The sequence below is a fragment of the Oncorhynchus mykiss genome, chromosome 13 (genome assembly GCF_013265735.2).
Source record: "Oncorhynchus mykiss isolate Arlee chromosome 13, USDA_OmykA_1.1, whole genome shotgun sequence".
Lineage (NCBI taxonomy): Eukaryota > Metazoa > Chordata > Actinopteri > Salmoniformes > Salmonidae > Oncorhynchus > Oncorhynchus mykiss.
This window is the reverse complement of record NC_048577.1, coordinates 1,419,237-1,441,170: the sequence shown is the minus strand read 5'-3', so window position 1 is coordinate 1,441,170 and position 21,934 is coordinate 1,419,237. Positions and strand designations below refer to the sequence as shown.

The following is a 21,934-nucleotide window of genomic DNA, read 5'->3' as shown; positions in this document are numbered from 1 at the left end:
ACTAGTTAGACAGGGTAAAGGGAGTATTGGTACTAGTTAGACAGGGTAAAGGGAGTATTGGTACTAGTTAGACAGGGTAAAGGGAGTATTGGTACTAGTTAGACAGGGTAAAGGGAGTATTGGTACTAGTTAGACAGGGTAAAGGGAGTATTGGTACTAGTTAGACAGGGTAAAGGGAGTATTGGTACTAGTTAGACAGGGTAAAGGTAGTATTGGTGCTAGTTAGACAGGGTAAAGGGAGTATTGGTACTAGTTAGACAGGGTAAAGGGAGTATTGGTACTAGTTAGACAGGGTAAAGGTAGTATTGGTACTAGTTAAGACAGGTTAAAGGTAGCATTGGTGCTAGTTAGACAGGGTAAAGGGAGTATTGGTACTAAATAAATTAAGACAAAAAAAAATATTATTTTATTACAAAGAAGCGTCCCGTCCACTAGATTATACGTCACGCTAGAAACATCGCCATCTGTTGTCTGGAGTGGGTAACGCAGTCGAGGAAAATATTTGATTTTCAGACAAAGTTTCTTTCAAAAGTTTAATATTATATTGAGACTTACAAAGAGAAGCTTTGGTTCATCAATTAACTTTTGATGAGTGAGAATTTTAACATAAACTTCACATCTACTTTTTACATCTGTATTCTATGCAAATTCTGATTTATTCAGTCAACAGATATATCAAAATAAACAACTATCTCTATACTGCTTCTACATAGTGGAATAACATTGATGGGAACATTCATATTTTTCATGTCAACAACTTATCAATGTTGTTATAAAAACGCCATCACATTTTCATCGTCCTTTATCTTGACGACTAGTAAACATATTATCTAAATGAAACAAAACGACTAAATTCAAGAGGTTTCAAAGTTCAAAATCAAGAAATGCTCATTCTATTAATCTATTCCATAATGTACATGGTGCAATATCTAAATCGTGTATTCAATCAAATTGATTTAGTGAAAAGCCAGATCACATCACATTCAAGAGGTTTAAGGTTAGAATCAAGTAATCCAAAACTCCATTAATCTATATAATAATATCCCCACATTATAATGAACAACAGAGGGTTTATAGTTGTATCCATTAAAGTTCATAATCAAAACAAAATACAAATTGTGTTTAATCTGATTTTAGATCAGGTCTCCAGATAAAAAAAAAAAAATTTTAAAGTTGGGATATTTTTAATGATTTCATATAAACAATATGATTTCATTTGGCATGAACGAAAACACAAATTCTCAGTCAAAAACACAAGTCAGAACACAGCCTCTCTATTCTCTCATGTGATTTCAGGTCCTCTGACTGGGAAAATGTCTTTCCACAATGAGAGCAGTGGTATGTCTTCTCCTCCTGTGTATGTATTCTTTCATGCTTATTCAGATGTCTTAATCGGTTAAATGTCTTTCCACACAGGGAGCAGTAGTACGTCTTATCCCCTCCTGTGTGTGTCCTGTCATGCCTATTCAGGGCCCCTAACTTGGTAAAACTCTTTCCGCACAGGGAGCATTGGTAGGGCTTTTCTTGTGTGTGTTTTGTCTCATGCTCTTTTAGGTTCCCTAAGCGGGTAAAATTCTTTCCGCACAGGGAGCATTGGAAAGGCTTTCCTCCTGTGTGTATCTTCTCATGCTCCTTCAGGGCCCCTAACTTGGTAAAACTCTTTCCGCACAGGGAGCATTGGAAAGGTTTTTCACCTGTGTGTATCTTCTCATGCTCCTTCAGCCTCCCTAACTGGGTAAAACGCTTTCCACACTGGGAACATTGGAAAGGTTTTTCCCCTGTGTGTGAACTCTCATGGGTTTTCAGGCTCCCTAACCAGGCGAAAGTCAATCCACACTGGGAACAGTGGAACGGTTTCTCTCCAGAGTGTATTCTCTTATGCTCCCTTAGGCTCCCTAACCAGGTAAATCTCTTTCCACACTGGGAACATTGGAAAGGCTTTTCTCCTGTGTGTTTTCTCTCGTGCTGTTTTAGGTACCCTGACCAACTAAAACTCTTTCCACAGTGGGAGCAGTGGTGTCGTCTCGCTGGTTTGGGCGTCTCTGGGTCTGGTTCCCCTGAAGGACTCTTCCTGCTGTCAGAGTGGGAGTCTGGTCTCTCTCCTGCCAAAGACAAACATATTATTTTAGTTAAACAGAAACCTGAATGAAATCTCCAAATGATAAAACTGTCTTCCTATGAGGTTTAATCCAGACTAGACACCTCAATAGAATAGTGTCTGTAGTGGTCTGTAGGCCAATAAAAACACTCTTCAACTTGACTATTGTGAAGCAGTATTAGACCTAATGGATAAATAGACTGGTCAGTATAGGATACATGTAATAGACTAGTCAGTATAGGATACATGTATTAGACTAGTCAGTATAGGATACATGTAACAGACTAGTCAGTATAGGATACATGTATTAGACTAGTCAGTATAGGATACATGTAACAGACTAGTCAGTATAGGATACATGTAATAGACCTAATGGATAAATAGACTAGTCAGTATAGGATACATGTATTAGACTAGTCAGTATAGGAAACATGTAATAGACTAGTCAGTATAGGAAACATGTAACAGACTAGTCAGTATAGGATACATGTATTAGACTAGTCAGTATAGGATACATGTATTAGACTAGTCAGTATAGGATACATGTAATAGACTAGTCAGTATAGGATACATGTAATAGACTAGTCAGTATAGGATACATGTAATAGACTAGTCAGTATAGGATACATGTATTAGACTAGTCAGTATAGGATACATGTATTAGACCTAATGGATAAATAGACTAGTCAGTATAGGATACATGTAATAGACCTAATGGATAAATAGACTAGTCAGTATAGGATACATGTAATAGACTAGTCAGTATAGGATACATGTAATAGACTAGTCAGTATAGGATACATGTAACAGACTAGTCAGTATAGGATACATGTAATAGACTAGTCAGTATAGGAAACATGTAATAGACTAGTCAGTATAGGATACATGTAATAGACTAGTCAGTATAGGATACATGTAATAGACTAGTCAGTATAGGATACATGTAATAGACTAGTCAGTATAGGATACATGTAATAGACTAGTCAGTATAGGATACATGTAATAGACTAGTCAGTATAGGATACATGTAATAGACCTAATGGATAAATAGACTAGTCAGTATAGGATACATGTAATAGACCTAATGGATAAATAGACTAGTCAGTATAGGATACATGTAATAGACTAGTCAGTATAGGATACATGTAATAGACTAGTCAGTATAGGATACATGTAATAGACTAGTCAGTATAGGATACATGTAATAGACTAGTCAGTATAGGATACATGTAATAGACTAGTCAGTATAGGATACATGTAATAGACTAGTCAGTATAGGATACATGTATTAGACTAGTCAGTATAGGATACATGTAATGGACTAGTCAGTATAGGATACATGTATTAGACCTAATGGATAAATAGACTAGTCAGTATAGGATACATGTAATAGACTAGTCAGTATAGGATACATGTAATAGACTAGTCAGTATAGGATACATGTAATAGACTAGTCAGTATAGGATACATGTAATAGACTAGTCAGTATAGGATACATGTAATAGACTAGTCAGTATAGGATACATGTAATAGACTAGTCAGTATAGGATACATGTAATAGACCTAATGGATAAATAGACTAGTCAGTATAGGATACATGTAATAGACTAGTCAGTATAGGATACATGTAATAGACTAGTCAGTATAGGATACATGTAATAGACTAGTCAGTATAGGATACATGTAATAGACTAGTCAGTATAGGATACATGTAATAGACTAGTCAGTATAGGATACATGTAATAGACTAGTCAGTATAGGATACATGTAATAGACTAGTCAGTATAGGATACATGTAATAGACTAGTCAGTATAGGATACATGTAATAGACCTAATGGATAAATAGACTAGTCAGTATAGGATACATGTAATAGACTAGTCAGTATAGGATACATGTAATAGACTAGTCAGTATAGGAAACATGTAATAGACTAGTCAGTATAGGATACATGTAATAGACCTAATGGATAAATAGACTAGTCAGTATAGGATACATGTATTAGACTAGTCAGTATAGGATACATGTAATAGACTAGTCAGTATAGGAAACATGTAATAGACTAGTCAGTATAGGATACATGTAATAGACCTAATGGATAAATAGACTAGTCAGTATAGGATACATGTAATAGACCTAATGGATAAATAGACTAGTCAGTATAGGATACATGTAATAGACTAGTCAGTATAGGATACATGTAACAGACTAGTCAGTATAGGATACATGTAATAGACTAGTCAGTATAGGATACATGTATTAGACTAGTCAGTATAGGATACATGTAATAGACCTAATGGATAAATAGACTAGTCAGTATAGGATACATGTAATAGACCTAATGGATAAATAGACTAGTCAGTATAGGATACATGTAATAGACTAGTCAGTATAGGATACATGTATTAGACTAGTCAGTATAGGATACATGTATTAGACTAGTCAGTATAGGATACATGTAATAGACTAGTCAGTATAGGATACATGTATTAGACTAGTCAGTATAGGATACATGTAATAGACTAGTCAGTATAGGATACATGTAATAGACCTAATGGATAAATAGACTAGTCAGTATAGGATACATGTAATAGACCTAATGGATAAATAGACTAGTCAGTATAGGATACATGTATTAGACCTAATGGATAAATAGACTAGTCAGTATAGGATACATGTAATAGACTAGTCAGTATAGGATACATGTAATAGACCTAATGGATAAATAGACTAGTCAGTATAGGATACATGTAATAGACTAGTCAGTATAGGATACATGTAATAGACTAGTCAGTATAGGAAACATGTAATAGACTAGTCAGTATAGGATACATGTAATAGACCTAATGGATAAATAGACTAGTCAGTATAGGATACATGTATTAGACTAGTCAGTATAGGATACATGTAATAGACTAGTCAGTATAGGAAACATGTAATAGACTAGTCAGTATAGGATACATGTAATAGACCTAATGGATAAATAGACTAGTCAGTATAGGATACATGTAATAGACCTAATGGATAAATAGACTAGTCAGTATAGGATACATGTAATAGACTAGTCAGTATAGGATACATGTAACAGACTAGTCAGTATAGGATACATGTAATAGACTAGTCAGTATAGGATACATGTAACAGACTAGTCAGTATAGGATACATGTAATAGACTAGTCAGTATAGGATACATGTAATAGACTAGTCAGTATAGGATACATGTAATAGACCTAATGGATAAATAGACTAGTCAGTATAGGATACATGTAATAGACCTAATGGATAAATAGACTAGTCAGTATAGGATACATGTAATAGACTAGTCAGTATAGGATACATGTATTAGACTAGTCAGTATAGGATACATGTATTAGACTAGTCAGTATAGGATACATGTAATGGACTAGTCAGTATAGGATACATGTAACAGACTAGTCAGTATAGGATACATATAATAGACTAGTCAGTATAGGATACATGTAATAGACTAGTCAGTATAGGATACATATAATAGACTAGTCAGTATAGGATACATGTAATAGACTAGTCAGTATAGGATACATGTAATAGACTAGTCAGTATAGGATACATGTAATGGACTAGTCAGTATAGGACACATGTAATAGACTAGTCAGTATAGGATACATGTAATAGACTAGTCAGTATAGGATACATGTAATGGACTAGTCAGTATAGGACACATGTAATAGACTAGTCAGTATAGGATACATGTAATAGACTAGTCAGTATAGGATACATGTAATAGACTAGTCAGTATAGGATACATGTAATAGACTAGTCAGTATAGGATACATGTAATAGACTAGTCAGTATAGGATACATGTAATAGACTAGTCAGTATAGGATACATGTAATAGACTAGTCAGTATAGGATACATGTAATAGACCTAATGGATAAATAGACTAGTCAGTATAGGATACATGTAATAGACTAGTCAGTATAGGATACATGTAATAGACTAGTCAGTATAGGAAACATGTAATAGACTAGTCAGTATAGGATACATGTAATAGACCTAATGGATAAATAGACTAGTCAGTATAGGATACATGTATTAGACTAGTCAGTATAGGATACATGTAATAGACTAGTCAGTATAGGATACATGTAATAGACTAGTCAGTATAGGATACATGTATTAGACTAGTCAGTATAGGATACATGTAATAGACTAGTCAGTATAGGATACATGTAATAGACTAGTCAGTATAGGATACATGTAATAGACTAGTCAGTATAGGATACATGTAATAGACTAGTCAGTATAGGATACATGTAATAGACTAGTCAGTATAGGATACATGTATTAGACTAGTCAGTATAGGATACATGTAATAGACTAGTCAGTATAGGATACATGTAATAGACTAGTCAGTATAGGATACATGTAATAGACTAGTCAGTATAGGATACATGTAATAGACTAGTCAGTATAGGATACATGTAATAGACTAGTCAGTATAGGAAACATGTAATAGACTAGTCAGTATAGGATACATGTAATAGACCTAATGGATAAATAGACTAGTCAGTATAGGATACATGTAATAGACCTAATGGATAAATAGACTAGTCAGTATAGGATACATGTAATAGACTAGTCAGTATAGGATACATGTAATAGACTAGTCAGTATAGGATACATGTAATAGACTAGTCAGTATAGGATACATGTAATAGACTAGTCAGTATAGGATACATGTATTAGACTAGTCAGTATAGGATACATGTAATAGACTAGTCAGTATAGGATACATGTAATAGACTAGTCAGTATAGGATACATGTAATAGACTAGTCAGTATAGGATACATGTAATAGACTAGTCAGTATAGGATACATGTAATAGACTAGTCAGTATAGGATACATGTAATAGACCTAATGGATAAATAGACTAGTCAGTATAGGATACATGTAATAGACTAGTCAGTATAGGATACATGTAATAGACTAGTCAGTATAGGATACATGTAATAGACTAGTCAGTATAGGATACATGTAACAGACTAGTCAGTATAGGATACATGTAATAGACTAGTCAGTATAGGATACATGTAATAGACTAGTCAGTATAGGATACATGTAATAGACTAGTCAGTATAGGACACATGTAATAGACTAGTCAGTATAGGATACATGTAATAGACTAGTCAGTATAGGATACATGTAATAGACCTAATGGATAAATAGACTAGTCAGTATAGGATACATGTAATAGACCTAATGGATAAATAGACTAGTCAGTATAGGATACATGTAATAGACTAGTCAGTATAGGATACATGTAATAGACTAGTCAGTATAGGATACATGTAACAGACTAGTCAGTATAGGATACATGTAATGGACTAGTCAGTATAGGATACATGTAATAGACTAGTCAGTATAGGACACATGTAATAGACTAGTCAGTATAGGACACATGTAATAGACTAGTCAGTATAGGATACATGTAATAGACTAGTCAGTATAGGATACATGTAACAGACTAGTCAGTATAGGATACATGTAATAGACTAGTCAGTATAGGATACATGTAATAGACTAGTCAGTATAGGATACATGTAACAGACTAGTCAGTATAGGACACATGTAATAGACTAGTCAGTATAGGACACATGTAATAGACTAGTCAGTATAGGACACATGTAATAGACTAGTCAGTATAGGATACATGTAATAGACTAGTCAGTATAGGATACATGTATTAGACTAGTCAGTATAGGATACATGTAATAGACTAGTCAGTATAGGATACATGTAATAGACTAGTCAGTATAGGATACATGTAATAGACTAGTCAGTATAGGATACATGTAATAGACTAGTCAGTATAGGACACATGTATAAATAAGTATCTACTATTAGTTCCTTTCAGATGAGCATACTAGAGCTTTTCCCATCTATCGGAAGTTGATGTTGTTGCTATGCAACCTCTTGCTAGCTAGTTAGCATAACACATAACTAGTCAGACATTTTACGACTTAAATTATGCTTCTTTGCCGACATTTACTGACAGCGGCCACATTCAATGGGTGTTGAGCATACGAGCTGTATCACCACCTGGTACGGCAGCTGCACCGCCCACAACCGCAGGGCACCGCCCACAACCGCAGGTCACCGCCCACAACCGCAGCTGCACCGCCCACAACCGCAGCTGCACCGCCCACAACCGCAGGGCACCGCCCACAACAGCAGGGCACCGCCCACAACCGCAGGGCACCGCCCACAACCGCAGGGCACCGCCCACAACCGCAGGGCACCGCCCACAACCGCAGGGCACCGCCCACAACCGCAGGGCACCGCCCACAACCGCAGGGCACCGCCCACAACCGCAGGGCACAGCCCACAACCGCAGGGCACAGCCCACAACCGCAGGGCACCGCCCACAACAGCAACAGCAGGGCACCTCCAGAGGGTGGTGCGGTCTGCCCAACACATCATCAGGGGCAAACTACCTGCCCTCCAGGACACCTACAGCACCCGATGTCACTGGAAGGCAAAAAGATCATCAACCACCCGAACCACTGCCTGTTCACTCCGCTTCAATCCAGGTGCATCAAAGCTGGGACCGAGAGACTGAAAAACAGCTTCTATCTCCACGCCATCAGACTGTTAAACAGCCATCACCAGCCGGCTACCACCCGGTTACTCAACCCTGCACCTTAGAGACTGCTGCCTTATATACATAGACCTGGTATCACTGGTCACTTTAATAATGGAACACTGGTCACTTTAATAATGGAACACTGGTCACTTTAATAATGGAACACTGGTCACTTTAATAATGGAACACTGGTCACTTTAATAATGGAACACTGGTCACTTTAATAATGGAACACTGGTCACTTTAATAATGGAACACTGGTCACTATAATAATGGAACACTGGTCCCTTTAATAATGGAACACTGGTCCCTTTAATAATGGAACACTGGTCACTTTAATAATGGAATACTGGTCACTTTAATAATGGAACACTGGTCACTTTAATAATGGAACACTGGTCCCTTTAATAATGGAACACTGGTCACTTTAATAATGGAACACTGGTCACTTTAATAATGGAACACTGGTCACTTTAATAATGGAACACTGGTCACTTTAATAATGGAACACTGGTCACTTTAATAATGGAACACTGGTCACTTTAATAATGGAACACTGGTCACTTTAATAATGGAACACTGGTCACTTTAATAATGGAACACTGGTCACTTTAATAATGGAACACTGGTCACTTTAATAATGGAACACTGGTCACTTTAATAATGGAACACTGGTCACTATAATAATGTTTACATACTGCTTTACTCATTTCATATATATATATATACTGTATTCTATTCTACTGTATTTTAGTCAATGCCACTGATGTCGCTCAACCTAATATTTTATATATTTCTTCATTTATTTCTTCATTATTATACTATAGATTTGTGTGTATTGTTGTGAATTGTTAGATACAACTGCACTGTTGGAGCTGGAAACACAAGCATGTCTCCACACCTGCTAAATATGTGACCAATGAAATTGATTTGAAGTTATTCTACCATCTCTACTGATCTGCGTGACAAGTAATGATTTTCATTGGCACATTTTTTCATGGAACAGTTTCATTTAATTTATAATAAAATATTTAATCTCAAAATCATTGTCATGTGATTAATCAAGATGGTATCTAAATGAAAATGATACAAACCTAAAAAGTAACTTATTTGGCCAAATATGTAAAAAAAAAATTTACCTACGTAAAGACAACAAATAAAAACATTGCAGACTGCAGTTAGAAAATATCCTGATAAAAATAAATCTCCTATAAATCACATTGGCTACACATGGCCTGTCTGCTAGGAACTGGAAACATTGGCTACACATGGCCTGTCTGCTAGGAACTGGAAACACTGGCTACACATGGCCTGTCTGCTAGGAGCTGGAAACATTGGCTACACATGGCCTGTCTGCTAGGAGCTGGAAACATTGGCTACACATGGCCTGTCTGCTAGGAACTGGAAACATTGGCTACACATGGCCTGTCTGCTAGGAACTGGAAACATTGGCTACACATGGCCTGTCTGCTAGGAACTGGAAACATTGGCTACACATGGCCTGTCTGCTAGGAACTGGAAACATTGGCTACACATGGCCTGTCTGCTAGGAACTGGAAACATTGGCTACACATGGCCTGTCTGCTAGGAACTGGAAACATTGGCTACACATGGCCTGTCTGCTAGGAGCTGGAAACATTGGCTACATATGGCCTGTCTGCTAGGAACTGGAAACATTGGCTACACATGGCCTGTCTGCTAGGAGCTGGAAACATTGGATTAACTTGGTCTGGCCCAGAAGATGGTGCTAGTGAACTCACAACATTGTATTAAATATTCTGGGCCCTCAGAGTTTCCTGCCCCAGTGAGCTCTGACAGACAGACAGATACAGCTGAAGGCCAAGGGATAATTAGTAATCAGGTAGGCCTTTAAAAAAAAAATACTTTTCCATTGAATCAGAGGATGAAAAATAACAAATAAATCACCCTGAGTGGTTCTCTAAAGGGAGAGAGCAGGAAAGATGTTTCTAATCTGCTCCATTGAGGAACTATTGTCATTCTCCATGGATGTAAAAACACACTTTGTTTACTTCCTGTTTGAGGAGAAGAAAAAAAGACTTTTTGAAGCTCCACAGTTTATTAGTGGTGGTGGTGAGTTAAAACTATCAGATCCCCAAAATGGGCACATTTATATCCCTACATTTGAGGGCCAGGTAGTCTACAGACCTGCTTCTATCAGGTGAGTGTCCTTACTCAAGATTGACAGGAGAGCGCCAAACTAAATTAATAAAATTGACAAAAACTCATAAACGGAATGAAAATAAACCAACGTTTGCTTCTCACAAGTGTAGCATAGGTTATAAGCTCTGCAAACAACGTGTCCACTCTGACAACGACACGGGTAATAAAATATTGAATGCATTAACAGAAATGACTGTAACCAAACAAACATTGCAGATAATAAATGATGATAAATGTAGAACTGGTGATATATGTATTGGGGAATTGATAGGTAAATATCCTATAGGTGATATATGTATTGGGGAATTGATAGGTAAACATCCTATAGGTGATATATGTATTGGGGAATTGATAGGTAAATATCCTATAGGTGATATATGTATTGGGGAATTGATAGGTAAATATCCTATAGGTGATATATGTATTGGGGAATTGATAGGTAAATAATCTATAGGTGATATACAGTGCCTTGCGAAAGTATTCGGCCCCCTTGAACTTTGCGACCTTTTGCCACATTTCAGGCTTGAAACATAAAGATATAAAACTGTATTTTTTGTGAAGAATCAACAACAAGTGGGACACAATCATGAAGTGGAATGACATTTATTGGATATTTCAAACTTTTTTAACAAATCAAAAACTGAAAAATTGGGCGTGCAAAATTATTCAGCCCCCTTAAGTTAATACTTTGTAGCGCCACCTTTTGCTGCGATTACAGCTGTAAGTCGCTTGGGGTATGTCTCTATCAGTTTTGCACATCGAGAGACTGACATTTTTTCCCATTCCTCCTTGCAAAACAGCTCGAGCTCAGTGAGGTTGGATGGAGAGCATTTGTGAACAGCAGTTTTCAGTTCTTTCCACAGATTCTCGATTGGATTCAGGTCTGGACTTTGACTTGGCCATTCTAACACCTGGATATGTTTATTTTTGAACCATTCCATTGTAGATTTTGCTTTATGTTTTGGATCATTGTCTTGTTGGAAGACAAATCTCCGTCCCAGTCTCAGGTCTTTTGCAGACTCCATCAGGTTTTCTTCCAGAATGGTCCTGTATTTGGCTCCATCCATCTTCCCATCAATTTTAACCATCTTCCCTGTCCCTGCTGAAGAAAAGCAGGCCCAAACCATGATTCTGCCACCACCATGTTTGACAGTGGGGATGGTGTGTTCAGCTGTGTTGCTTTTACGCCAAACATAACGTTTTGCATTGTTGCCAAAAAGTTCAATTTTGGTTTCATCTGACCAGAGCACCTTCTTCCACATGTTTGGTGTGTCTCCCAGGTGGCTTGTGGCAAACTTTAAACGACACTTTTTATGGATATCTTTAAGAAATGGCTTTCTTCTTGCCACTCTTCCATAAAGGCCAGATTTGTGCAATATACGACTGATTGTTGTCCTATGGACAGAGTCTCCCACCTCAGCTGTAGATCTCTGCAGTTCATCCAGAGTGATCATGGGCCTCTTGGCTGCATCTCTGATCAGTCTTCTCCTTGTATGAGCTGAAAGTTTAGAGGGACGGCCAGGTCTTGGTAGATTTGCTGAAAGTAAAGGGGCTGAATAATTTTGCACGCCCAATTTTTCAGTTTTTGATTTGTTAAAAAAGTTTGAAATATCCAATAAATGTTGTTCCACTTCATGATTGTGTCCCACTTGTTGTTGATTCTTCACAAAAAAATACAGTTTTATATCTTTATGTTTGAAGCCTGAAATGTGGCAAAAGGTCGCAAAGCTCAAGGGGGCCGAATACTTTCGCAAGGCACTGTATGTATTGGGGAATTGATAGGTAAATATCCTATAGGTGATATATGTATTGGGGAATTGATAGGTAAATATCCTATAGGTGATATATGTATTGGGGAATCGATAGGTAAATATCCTATAGGTGATATATGTATTGGGGAATCGATAGGTAAATATCCTATAGGTGATATATGTATTGGGGAATCGATAGGTAAATATCCTATAGGTGATATATGTATTGGGGAATCGATAGGTAAATGTCTTATAGATGATACTGGTGTAAATGGACACATTTGTTATCATATATTTGCCACTGCTCAACTAACAAACAAATATATTGGTTGACCAACAGCCTATCGACCAAATCAATGGACCAGGGGACTAAATGGGATCAGCCCTAAAAACAACGGACCAGGGGACTAAATGGGATCAGCCCTAAAAACAACGGACCAGGGGACTAAATGGGATGAGCCCTAAAACAACGGATCAGGGGACTAAATGGGATGAGCCCTAAAAACAATGAACCAGGGGACTAAATGGGATCAGCTCTAAAAACAACGGACCATGGGACTAAATGGGATGAGCCCTAAAACAATGGACCAGGGGACTAAATGGGATGAGCCCTAAAACAATGGACCAGGGGACTAAATGGGATGAGCCCTAAAACAACGGACCAGGGGACTAAATGGGATCAGCCCTAAAACAATGGACCAGGGGACTTAATGGGATCAGCCCTAAAAACAATGGACCAGGGGACTAAATGGGATCAGCCCTAAAAACAATGGACCAGGGGACTAAATGGGATCAGCCCTAAAAACAATGGACCAGGGGTCAAAATGGGATCAATCCTAACACAACAGACCAGGGGACTAAATGGGATCAGCCCTAAAAACAAATACACATAATAAATACCAAATGTAAATCAATAAATGCAGATCAAACAGTTTACATAACATACAATATTACAAGCAATTTAAGAACAAACACATTCCTCAACAATGAGGTGGAACACTGACTGAGGAAACTGCCCAGACAGTCAGGACTACAGAGACAGAGAGAGGATGGTAGAACACTGACTGAGGAAACTGTCCAGACTACAGAGACAGGATGGTAGAACACTGACTGAGGAAACTGTCCAGACTACAGACACAGAGAGAGGATGGTAGAACACTGACTATGAGGAAACTGTCCAGACAGTCAGGACTACAGACACAGAGAGAGGATGGTAGAACACTGACTGAGGAAACTGTCCAGAAAGTCAGGACTACAGACACAGAGAGAGGATGGTAGAACACTGACTGAGGAAACTGTCCAGACTACAGAGACAGAGAGAGGATGGTAGAACACTGACTATGAGGAAACTGTCAGGACTACAGACACAGAGAGAGGATGGTAGAACACCGACTGAGGAAACTGTCCAGACAGTCAGGACTACAGACACAGAGAGAGGATGGTAGAACACCGACTAAGAGGAAACTGTCCAGACAGTCAGGACTACAGACACAGAGAGAGGATGGTAGAACACTGACTGAGGAAACTGTCCAGAAAGTCAGGACTACAGACACAGAGAGAGGATGGTAGAACACTGACTGAGGAAACTGTCCAGACAGTCAGGACTACAGACACAGAGAGAGGATGGTAGAACACTGACTGAGGAAACTGTCCAGACAGTCAGGACTACAGACACAGAGAGAGAATGGTAGAACACTGACTGAGGAAACTGTCAGGACTACAGACACAGAGAGAGAATGGTAGAACACTGACTGAGGAAACTGTCAGGACTACAGACACAGAGAGGATGGTAGAACACCGACTATGAGGAAACTGTCCAGACAGTCAGGACTACAGACACAGAGAGAGGATGGTAGAACACTGACTGAGGAAACTGTCCAGACTACAGAGACAGAGAGAGAATGGTAGAACACTGACTGAGGAAACTGTCAGGACTACAGACACAGAGAGGATGGTAGAACACCGACTATGAGGAAACTGTCCAGACAGTCAGGACTACAGAGACAGAGAGAGAATGGTAGAACACTGACTGAGGAAACTGTCCAGACAGTCAGGACTACACACACAGAGAGAGGATGGTAGAACACTGACTGAGGAAACTGTCCAGACAGTCAGGACTACAGACACAGAGAGAGGATGGTAGAACACTGACTGAAGAAACTGTCCAGACAGTCAGGACTACAGAGACAGAGAGAGGATGGTAGAACACTGACTGAGGAAACTGTCCAGACTACAGACACAGAGAGAGGATGGTAGAACACTGACTATGAGGAAACTGTCCAGACAGTCAGGACTACAGACACAGAGAGAGGATGGTAGAACACTGACTGAGGAAACTGTCCAGACAGTCAGGACTACAGACACAGAGAGAGGATGGTAGAACACTGACTGAGGAAACTGCCCAGACTACAGACACAGAGAGAGGATGGTAGAACACTGACTGAGGAAACTGTCCAGACTACAGACACAGAGAGAGGATGGTAGAACACTGACTGAGGAAACTGTCCAGACAGTCAGGACTACAGACACAGAGAGAGGATGGTAGAACACTGACTGAGGAAACTGCCCAGACTACAGACACAGAGAGAGGATGGTAGAACACTGACTGAGGAAACTGTCCAGACTACAGACACAGAGAGAGGATGGTAGAACACTGACTGAGGAAACTGTCCAGACTACAGAGACAGAGAGAGGATGGTAGAACACTGACTGAGGAAACTGTCCAGACTACAGACACAGAGAGAGGATGGTAGAACACTGACTGAGGAAACTGTCCAGACAGTCAGGACTACAGACACAGAGAGAGGATGGTAGAACACTGACTGAGGAAACTGTCCAGACTACAGACACAGAGAGAGGATGGTAGAACACTGACTGAGGAAACTGTCCAGACAGTCAGGACTACAGACACAGAGAGAGGATGGTAGAACACTGACTGAGGAAACTGTCAGGACTACAGACACAGAGAGAGGATGGTAGAACACTGACTATGAGGAAACTGTCAGGACTACAGACACAGAGAGAGGATGGTAGAACACTGACTGAGGAAACTGTCCAGACAGTCAGGACTTATTGTCTAAGTTGTTTGGCAAAGTGGTCAAAGTAGCCGATTTGTGTTTACAACAATGTTGGAAGTGATGACGTCACAACGGGCCCTTTTAGAATAGTGAGGAAGTGATGACGTCACAACGGGCCCTTTTAGAATAGTGAGGAAGTGATGACGTCACAACGGGCCCGTTTAGAATAGTGAGGAAGTGATGACGTCACAACGGGCCCTTTTAGAATAGTGAGGAAGTGATGACGTCACAACGGGCCCTTTTAGAATAGTGAGGAAGTGATGACGTCACAACGGGCCCTTTTAGAATAGTGAGGAAGTGATGACGTCACAACGTGCCCGTTTAGAATAGTGAGGAAGTGATGACGTCACAACGGGCCCGTTTAGAATAGTGAGGAAGTGATGACGTCACAACGGGCCCTTTTAGAATAGTGAGGAAGTGATGACGTCACAACGGGCCCTTTTAGAATAGTGAGGAAGTGATGACGTCACAACGGGCCCTTTTAGAATAGTGAGGAAGTGATGACGTCACAACGGGCCCTTTTAGAATAGTGAGGAAGTGATGACGTCACAACGGGCCCTTTTAGAATAGTGAGGAAGTGATGACGTCACAGCGGGCCCTTTTAGAATAGTGAGGAATTGATGACGTCACAGCGGGCCCTTTTAGAATAGTGAGGAAGTGATGACGTCACAACGGGCCCTTTTAGAATAGTGAGGAAGTGATGACGTCACAACGGGCCCTTTTGGAATAGTGAGGAAGTGATGACGTCACAACGGGCCCTTTTGGAATAGTGAGGAAGTGATGACGTCACAACGGGCCCTTTTGGAATAGTGAGGAAGTGATGACGTCACAACGGGCCCTTTTGGAATAGTGAGGAAGTGATGACGTCACAACGGGCCCTTTTAGAATAGTGAGGAAGTGCCGTGAAAGTGAACGAAGACAAAAACGTTTAATAGTTTAAGAAGTAAAGATACCAAAGAGTTGTAGACCACCAGCCACACTATTCCAGACCGATCTGCACGTTTTTAAAGTTTATATGACGTTTCCAGCTTAAACGTGAAGGAGTGGCGTTCCTAATTATAATAATAACTAAATGGTCATTTTCCATTACGAAAAATTGTGTGACTTGCTTCAGGTCTTTTAAAAGTGTTTATTAAAAAAAGAAAAAAATTCCCTCAGTGGAAAATGTATATAGTTACACTGTAGTTGATTAAAAAAAAATAAGAATTTAAAGTTAGAATAGCCTGAACATGTGAAAGATGGTTTGGTGTCTCTAGCTTGAAAGGTATCAAGAGTTACATGTATTGTTGGTGGGTATTATAAAAAGGAAGGATAATGTGGACTCTGGATAATGTGGATTTTTTTTTTTAAATTCACAATTTACTTTTGTAAAACATTTAGTGTAAATAAAGTTTGATTTTAGTTGAATAATGATGTAATGATTAGAAAAGCTTTAGGTTATTTGGGGAGAGAAATAGTGATGAGTATTTTTTATGGTCGTTGAAGAACCATGTAGAAAAGGTTCCTATGGAGACCTACTGATAAACTATTTAGGCTAACAGTGATCACTGGAAAGACCTACTGATAAACTATTTAGGCTAACAGTGATCACTGGAAAGACCTACTGATAAACTATTTAGGGCTAACAGTGATCACTGGAAAGACCTACTGATAAACTATTTAGGCTAACAGTGATCACTGGAAAGACCTACTGATAAACTATTTAGGGCTAACAGTGATCACTGGAAAGACCTACTGATAAACTATTTAGGGCTAACAGTGATCACTGGAAAGACCTACTGATAAACTATTTAGGGCTAACAGTGATCACTGGAAAGTACTGTACATTTTTTCCTGAAGACAATGTGTTGTTTTCTAGCTTGTTTTAATGTATGTATGGCTGCGATATACATTATAGTAGTGGTAGTGACTGGTTATAGTAATGGTAGTGAATGGTTATAGTAGTGGTAGTGACTTGTTATAGTAGTGGTAGTGACTGGTTATAGTAGTGGTAGTGACTGGTTATAGTAGTGGTAGTGTCTACAGTAGTAGTGGTAGTGACTGGTTATAGTAATGGTAGTGACTGGTTATAGTAGTGGTAGTGTCTACAGTAGTAGTGGTAGTGACTGGTTATAGTAGTGGTAGTGACTGGTTATAGTAGTGGTAGTGACTGGTTATAGTAGTGGTAGTGACTGGTTATAGTAGTGGTAGTGACTGGTTATAGTAGTGGTAGTGACTGGTTATAGTAGTGGTAGTGTCTACAGTAGTAGTGGTAGTGACTGGTTATAGTAGTGGTAGTGACTGGTTATAGTAGTGGTAGTGTCTGCAGTAGTAGTGGTAGTGACTGGTTATAGTAGTGGTAGTGACTGGTTATAGTAGTGGTAGTGACTGGTTATAGTAGTGGTAGTGACTGGTTATAGTAGTGGTAGTGACTGGTTATAGTAGTGGTAGTGACTGGTTATAGTAGTGGTAGTGACTGGTTATAGTAGTGGTAGTGACTGGTTATAGTAGTGGTAGTGACTGGTTATAGTAGTGGTAGTGACTGGTTATAGTAGTGGTAGTGACTGGTTATAGTAGTGGTAGTGTCTGCAGTAGTAGTGGTAGTGACTGGTTATAGTAGTGGTAGTGTCTACAGTAGTAGTGGTAGTGACTGGTTATAGTAGTGGTAGTGACTGGTTATAGTAGTGGTAGTGACTGGTTATAGTAATGGTAGTGACTGGTTATAGTAGTGGTAGTGACTGGTTATAGTAGTGGTAGTGACTGGTTATAGTAGTGGTAGTGACTGGTTATAGTAGTGGTAGTGTCTACAGTAGTAGTGGTAGTGACTGGTTATAGTAGTGGTAGTGACTGGTTATAGTAGTGGTAGTGACTGGTTATAGTAGTGGTAGTGTCTGCAGTAGTAGTGGTAGTGACTTGTTATAGTAGTGGTAGTGACTGGTTATAGTAGTGGTAGTGACTGGTTATAGTAGTGGTAGTGACTGGTTATAGTAGTGGTAGTGACTGGTTATAGTTGGAAAAGTAGGTGGATGAAAAGGACAGCTGGAACATATGAAAATTGGTTTGGTGTATCTAGCTTGAACGGTTCAATAGTTTACTGGTAGTGGGTTATTTTATGTAAATGTATGCACATTTATATAGGTTAGTCGATAATGGATTGAAGTCAGGATAGCCTAAACATGTGAACATTGGTTTGGTGTATGTAGCTGTACTTGTGGTGGTCAGTAGCTTTGTGGTTGTGGTCAGTATCTGTAGTCAGTAGGTGTGGTCTGTGGTAGTCAGTAGTTGGCGTCAGTAGGTGAGGTCTGTGGTAGTCAGTAGTTGTGGTCAGTATCTTTGTGGTTGTGGTCAGTGTCTCAGGTTCAGCCTAATGGAACTCCCTCCATGTTTTGAGAATATACAGTGTTATTTTACAATTACATTGTTCACAAACAAAGGAGTAAAAAACAAGCTTATATTTTGGGTTCGGAGTTCAGTGGACATTTATAAATTGTATTCTCCAAGAATCAATGGCGAGGCCCAGAGCCAGATATTAAAACGATATATTAATTCAATAAGGGCAGTTTGCGGCCCTGCTTTTAGGACGGTACTCACTGGTGTTAATCAAATCTTCAGTCTTCTCTCCTTCCTCTTCATCTCCCAAAACGTCTTCCTCCTCTTTTCTTAAGATAGCCCCCTCTGCCACTACAAAGGGTTCTTTCTCTTCTTCCACTGTGACAGTCTCTATCCCCTCTTCATCTTTCACTCTAAAATGTTCTCTCTCTTCTTTCACTGTAACATCATCCTCTTCTTTCAATGTGACACTGATCGCCTCCTCTTCCTCCTCTTTCATTCTGAAAGCTTCTTCCTCTCCTTTTACTGAAACATCCTCCTCTTCTTTCATGACAATGTTCATCCCCAGAGCCTCTTTCTCCGTCCAGCAGACCTCCTCTTCTTTAACAGGAGAGTAGCTCAGTGAACTCATGGTCTGGGATGTTAGCTAGCTAGCGGGTTAGCATTAACGACTAGCCTGGAGCTAATCTAATTTATCCAGCCAGCTAGCTACCCGATTTACAACGTAAATATGAAATTAAATGGGGCAACTAGCTATACGAAAGAAGTATGTTTTAAAACACAGAAAAATATACACTGAACGCGTCTAAAGAGCTCCAATGTTTCGGCTATGTTGACTAGCAAGCTACCGAGATAGCTAAACAAGCGGTTGTTAATAAAGAAGCGGCCCGTCCATTAGATTACACGTCACACTCGGCAGCGTCGCCTTAAAGACGAATAACAACATCCAACATGGCGCCTGGTGCGGTTGCTAGGTGATTTGTGGCGCAAACGCAAAGCCCTCTATATGTAGATGTATATAATGACTGTCCAATAATGGTGCATTCTTTCCACATTTTATTTCCATTCAGACAGAAATATGTTCCATTAATTAATTCATTTTTTAACATTTATTTTTTATTTTTACAATCAGCACATTTTACAATCTGACATGGTGGAAAAATACTGATGGTAAGATTCATGAGATGGTGAATGTTTTTTTAAGTCAACAATTTATCAATGTTGTTATCAAAACAACAGCACCCTATTTTCATACAACAACGACCTCTGTCATTGCCAACAAAGGGTATATAACAAAGTATTGAGATAAACTTTTGTTATTGACCAAATACTTAATTTCCACCATAATTTGCAAATAAATTCATAAAAAATCCTACAGTGATTTTCTGGATTTTTTTTCTCCTTTTGTCTGTCATAGTTGAAGTGTACCTATGATGAAAATTACAGGCCTCTCTCATCTTTTTAAGTGGGAGAACTTGCACAATTGGTGGCTGACTAAATACTTTTTTGCCCCACTGTATATTTTTTTAAAACAATTAAATATTGCCTTGGTCATGTGACCTAGTGACTTCAAACAAGGTTCAGAATGTCCCTTCATTGGGCCTACACATTGCACACCCTTTAGTTGGTCAATTCTCATCTCACGCGATTTTACATGAATTTTGTAAACTTTCAAATTTCAATAGCTCCTTGACCCTCAAACTGCTGTCAAACTATCTATCTACCAAAAAGTCTGCATGAACCCTTCTAGTCTGAAGAGGTGATAAATAGGTATACTCACTCTCTCTCTGGGTTGAAGAGGTGATAAATAGGTATACTCTCTCTCTCTCTGGGTTGTAGAGGTGATAAATAGGTATACTCTCTCTCTCTCTCTGGGTTGAAGAGGTGATAAATAGGTATACTCTCTCTCTCTGGGCTGAAGAGGTGATAAATAGGTATAATCTCTCTCTCTCTGGGTTGAAGAGGTGATAAATAGGTATACTCTCTCTCTCTGGGTTGAAGAGGTGATAAATAGGTATACTCTCTCTCTCTCTCTGGGTTGTAGAGGTGATAAATAGGTATACTCTCTCTCTGGGTTAAAGAGGTGATAAATAGGTATACTCTCTCTCTCTCTCTGGGTTGTAGAGGTGATAAATAGGTATACTCTCTCTCTCTCTCTGGGTTGAAGAGGTGATAAATAGGTATACTCTCCTTCTCTCTCTGGGTTGAAGAGGTGATAAATAGGTATACTCTCTCTCTCTCTCTGGGTTGTAGAGGTGATAAATAGGTATACTCTCTCTCTCTCTCTCTGGGTTGAAGAGGTGATAAATAGGTATACTCTCCTTCTCTCTCTGGGTTGAAGAGGTGATAAATAGGTATACTCTCTCTCTCTCTGGGCTGAAGAGGTGATAATTAGGTATACTCTCTCTCTCTCTATGGGCTGAAGAGGTGATAAATAGGTATACTCTCTCTCTCTCTGGGTTGAAGAGGTGATAAATAGGTATACTCTCTCTCTCTCTGGGTTGAAGAGGTGATAAATAGGTATACTCTCTCTCTCTCTGGGTTGAAGAGGTGATAAATAGGTATACTCTCTCTCTCTGGGTTGAAGAGGTGATAAATAGGTATACTCTATAAGGGTGTAAGGTAACAAAATGTGGAAAAATGTCTTGTGAATGAGCTACGAATGAGCTTACGTTTTCTACGTATTCCCCAAGGTGTCTACAGCATTGTGACGTCTTTTTACGCATTTATGTTGAAGAATAGCCGTAAGGGACCACATTTAGCAAGTGGTCACCTGATGTCTCCCGCAGAAAATCTTGCGTGAAATACTGATGTAGCCATTTTTCCAATCGCTTCTTATGAGAAACCAACTGCCTCGACGGATATATTATCGAATATATATGTTAAAAAC

General features: G+C 39.1%; 1 protein-coding gene across 1 annotated transcript; it reads right to left on the bottom strand.

Annotated features, from left to right (window-relative positions):
- Window positions 1-810: 810 nt before the first annotated feature.
- LOC110500805 (zinc finger protein OZF) lies at window positions 811-19,991 on the bottom strand. The gene is made up of 2 exons (XM_036939841.1): window positions 19,306-19,991; window positions 811-2,102 (listed from the first exon to the last, which is right to left on the bottom strand). The coding sequence occupies exons 1-2, from the start codon at window positions 19,673-19,675 to the stop codon at window positions 1,246-1,248; spliced, it is 1,227 nt and encodes a 408-aa protein (XP_036795736.1). The 5' UTR covers window positions 19,676-19,991; the 3' UTR covers window positions 811-1,245.
- Window positions 19,992-21,934: the final 1,943 nt, after the last annotated feature.

What these genes read in the sequence shown, in the direction of transcription:
- LOC110500805 (XM_036939841.1), bottom strand. Translation starts at nt 19,675, where the DNA reads ATGAGTTCACTGAGCTACTCTCCTGTTAAAGAAGAGGAGGTCTGCTGG. An exon ending in TGAAGATTTGATTAACACCA is followed by an intron (nt 2,103 to 19,305) that starts GTGAGTACCGTC and finishes TGTCTTTGGCAG; the next exon opens with GAGAGAGACCAGACTCCCAC.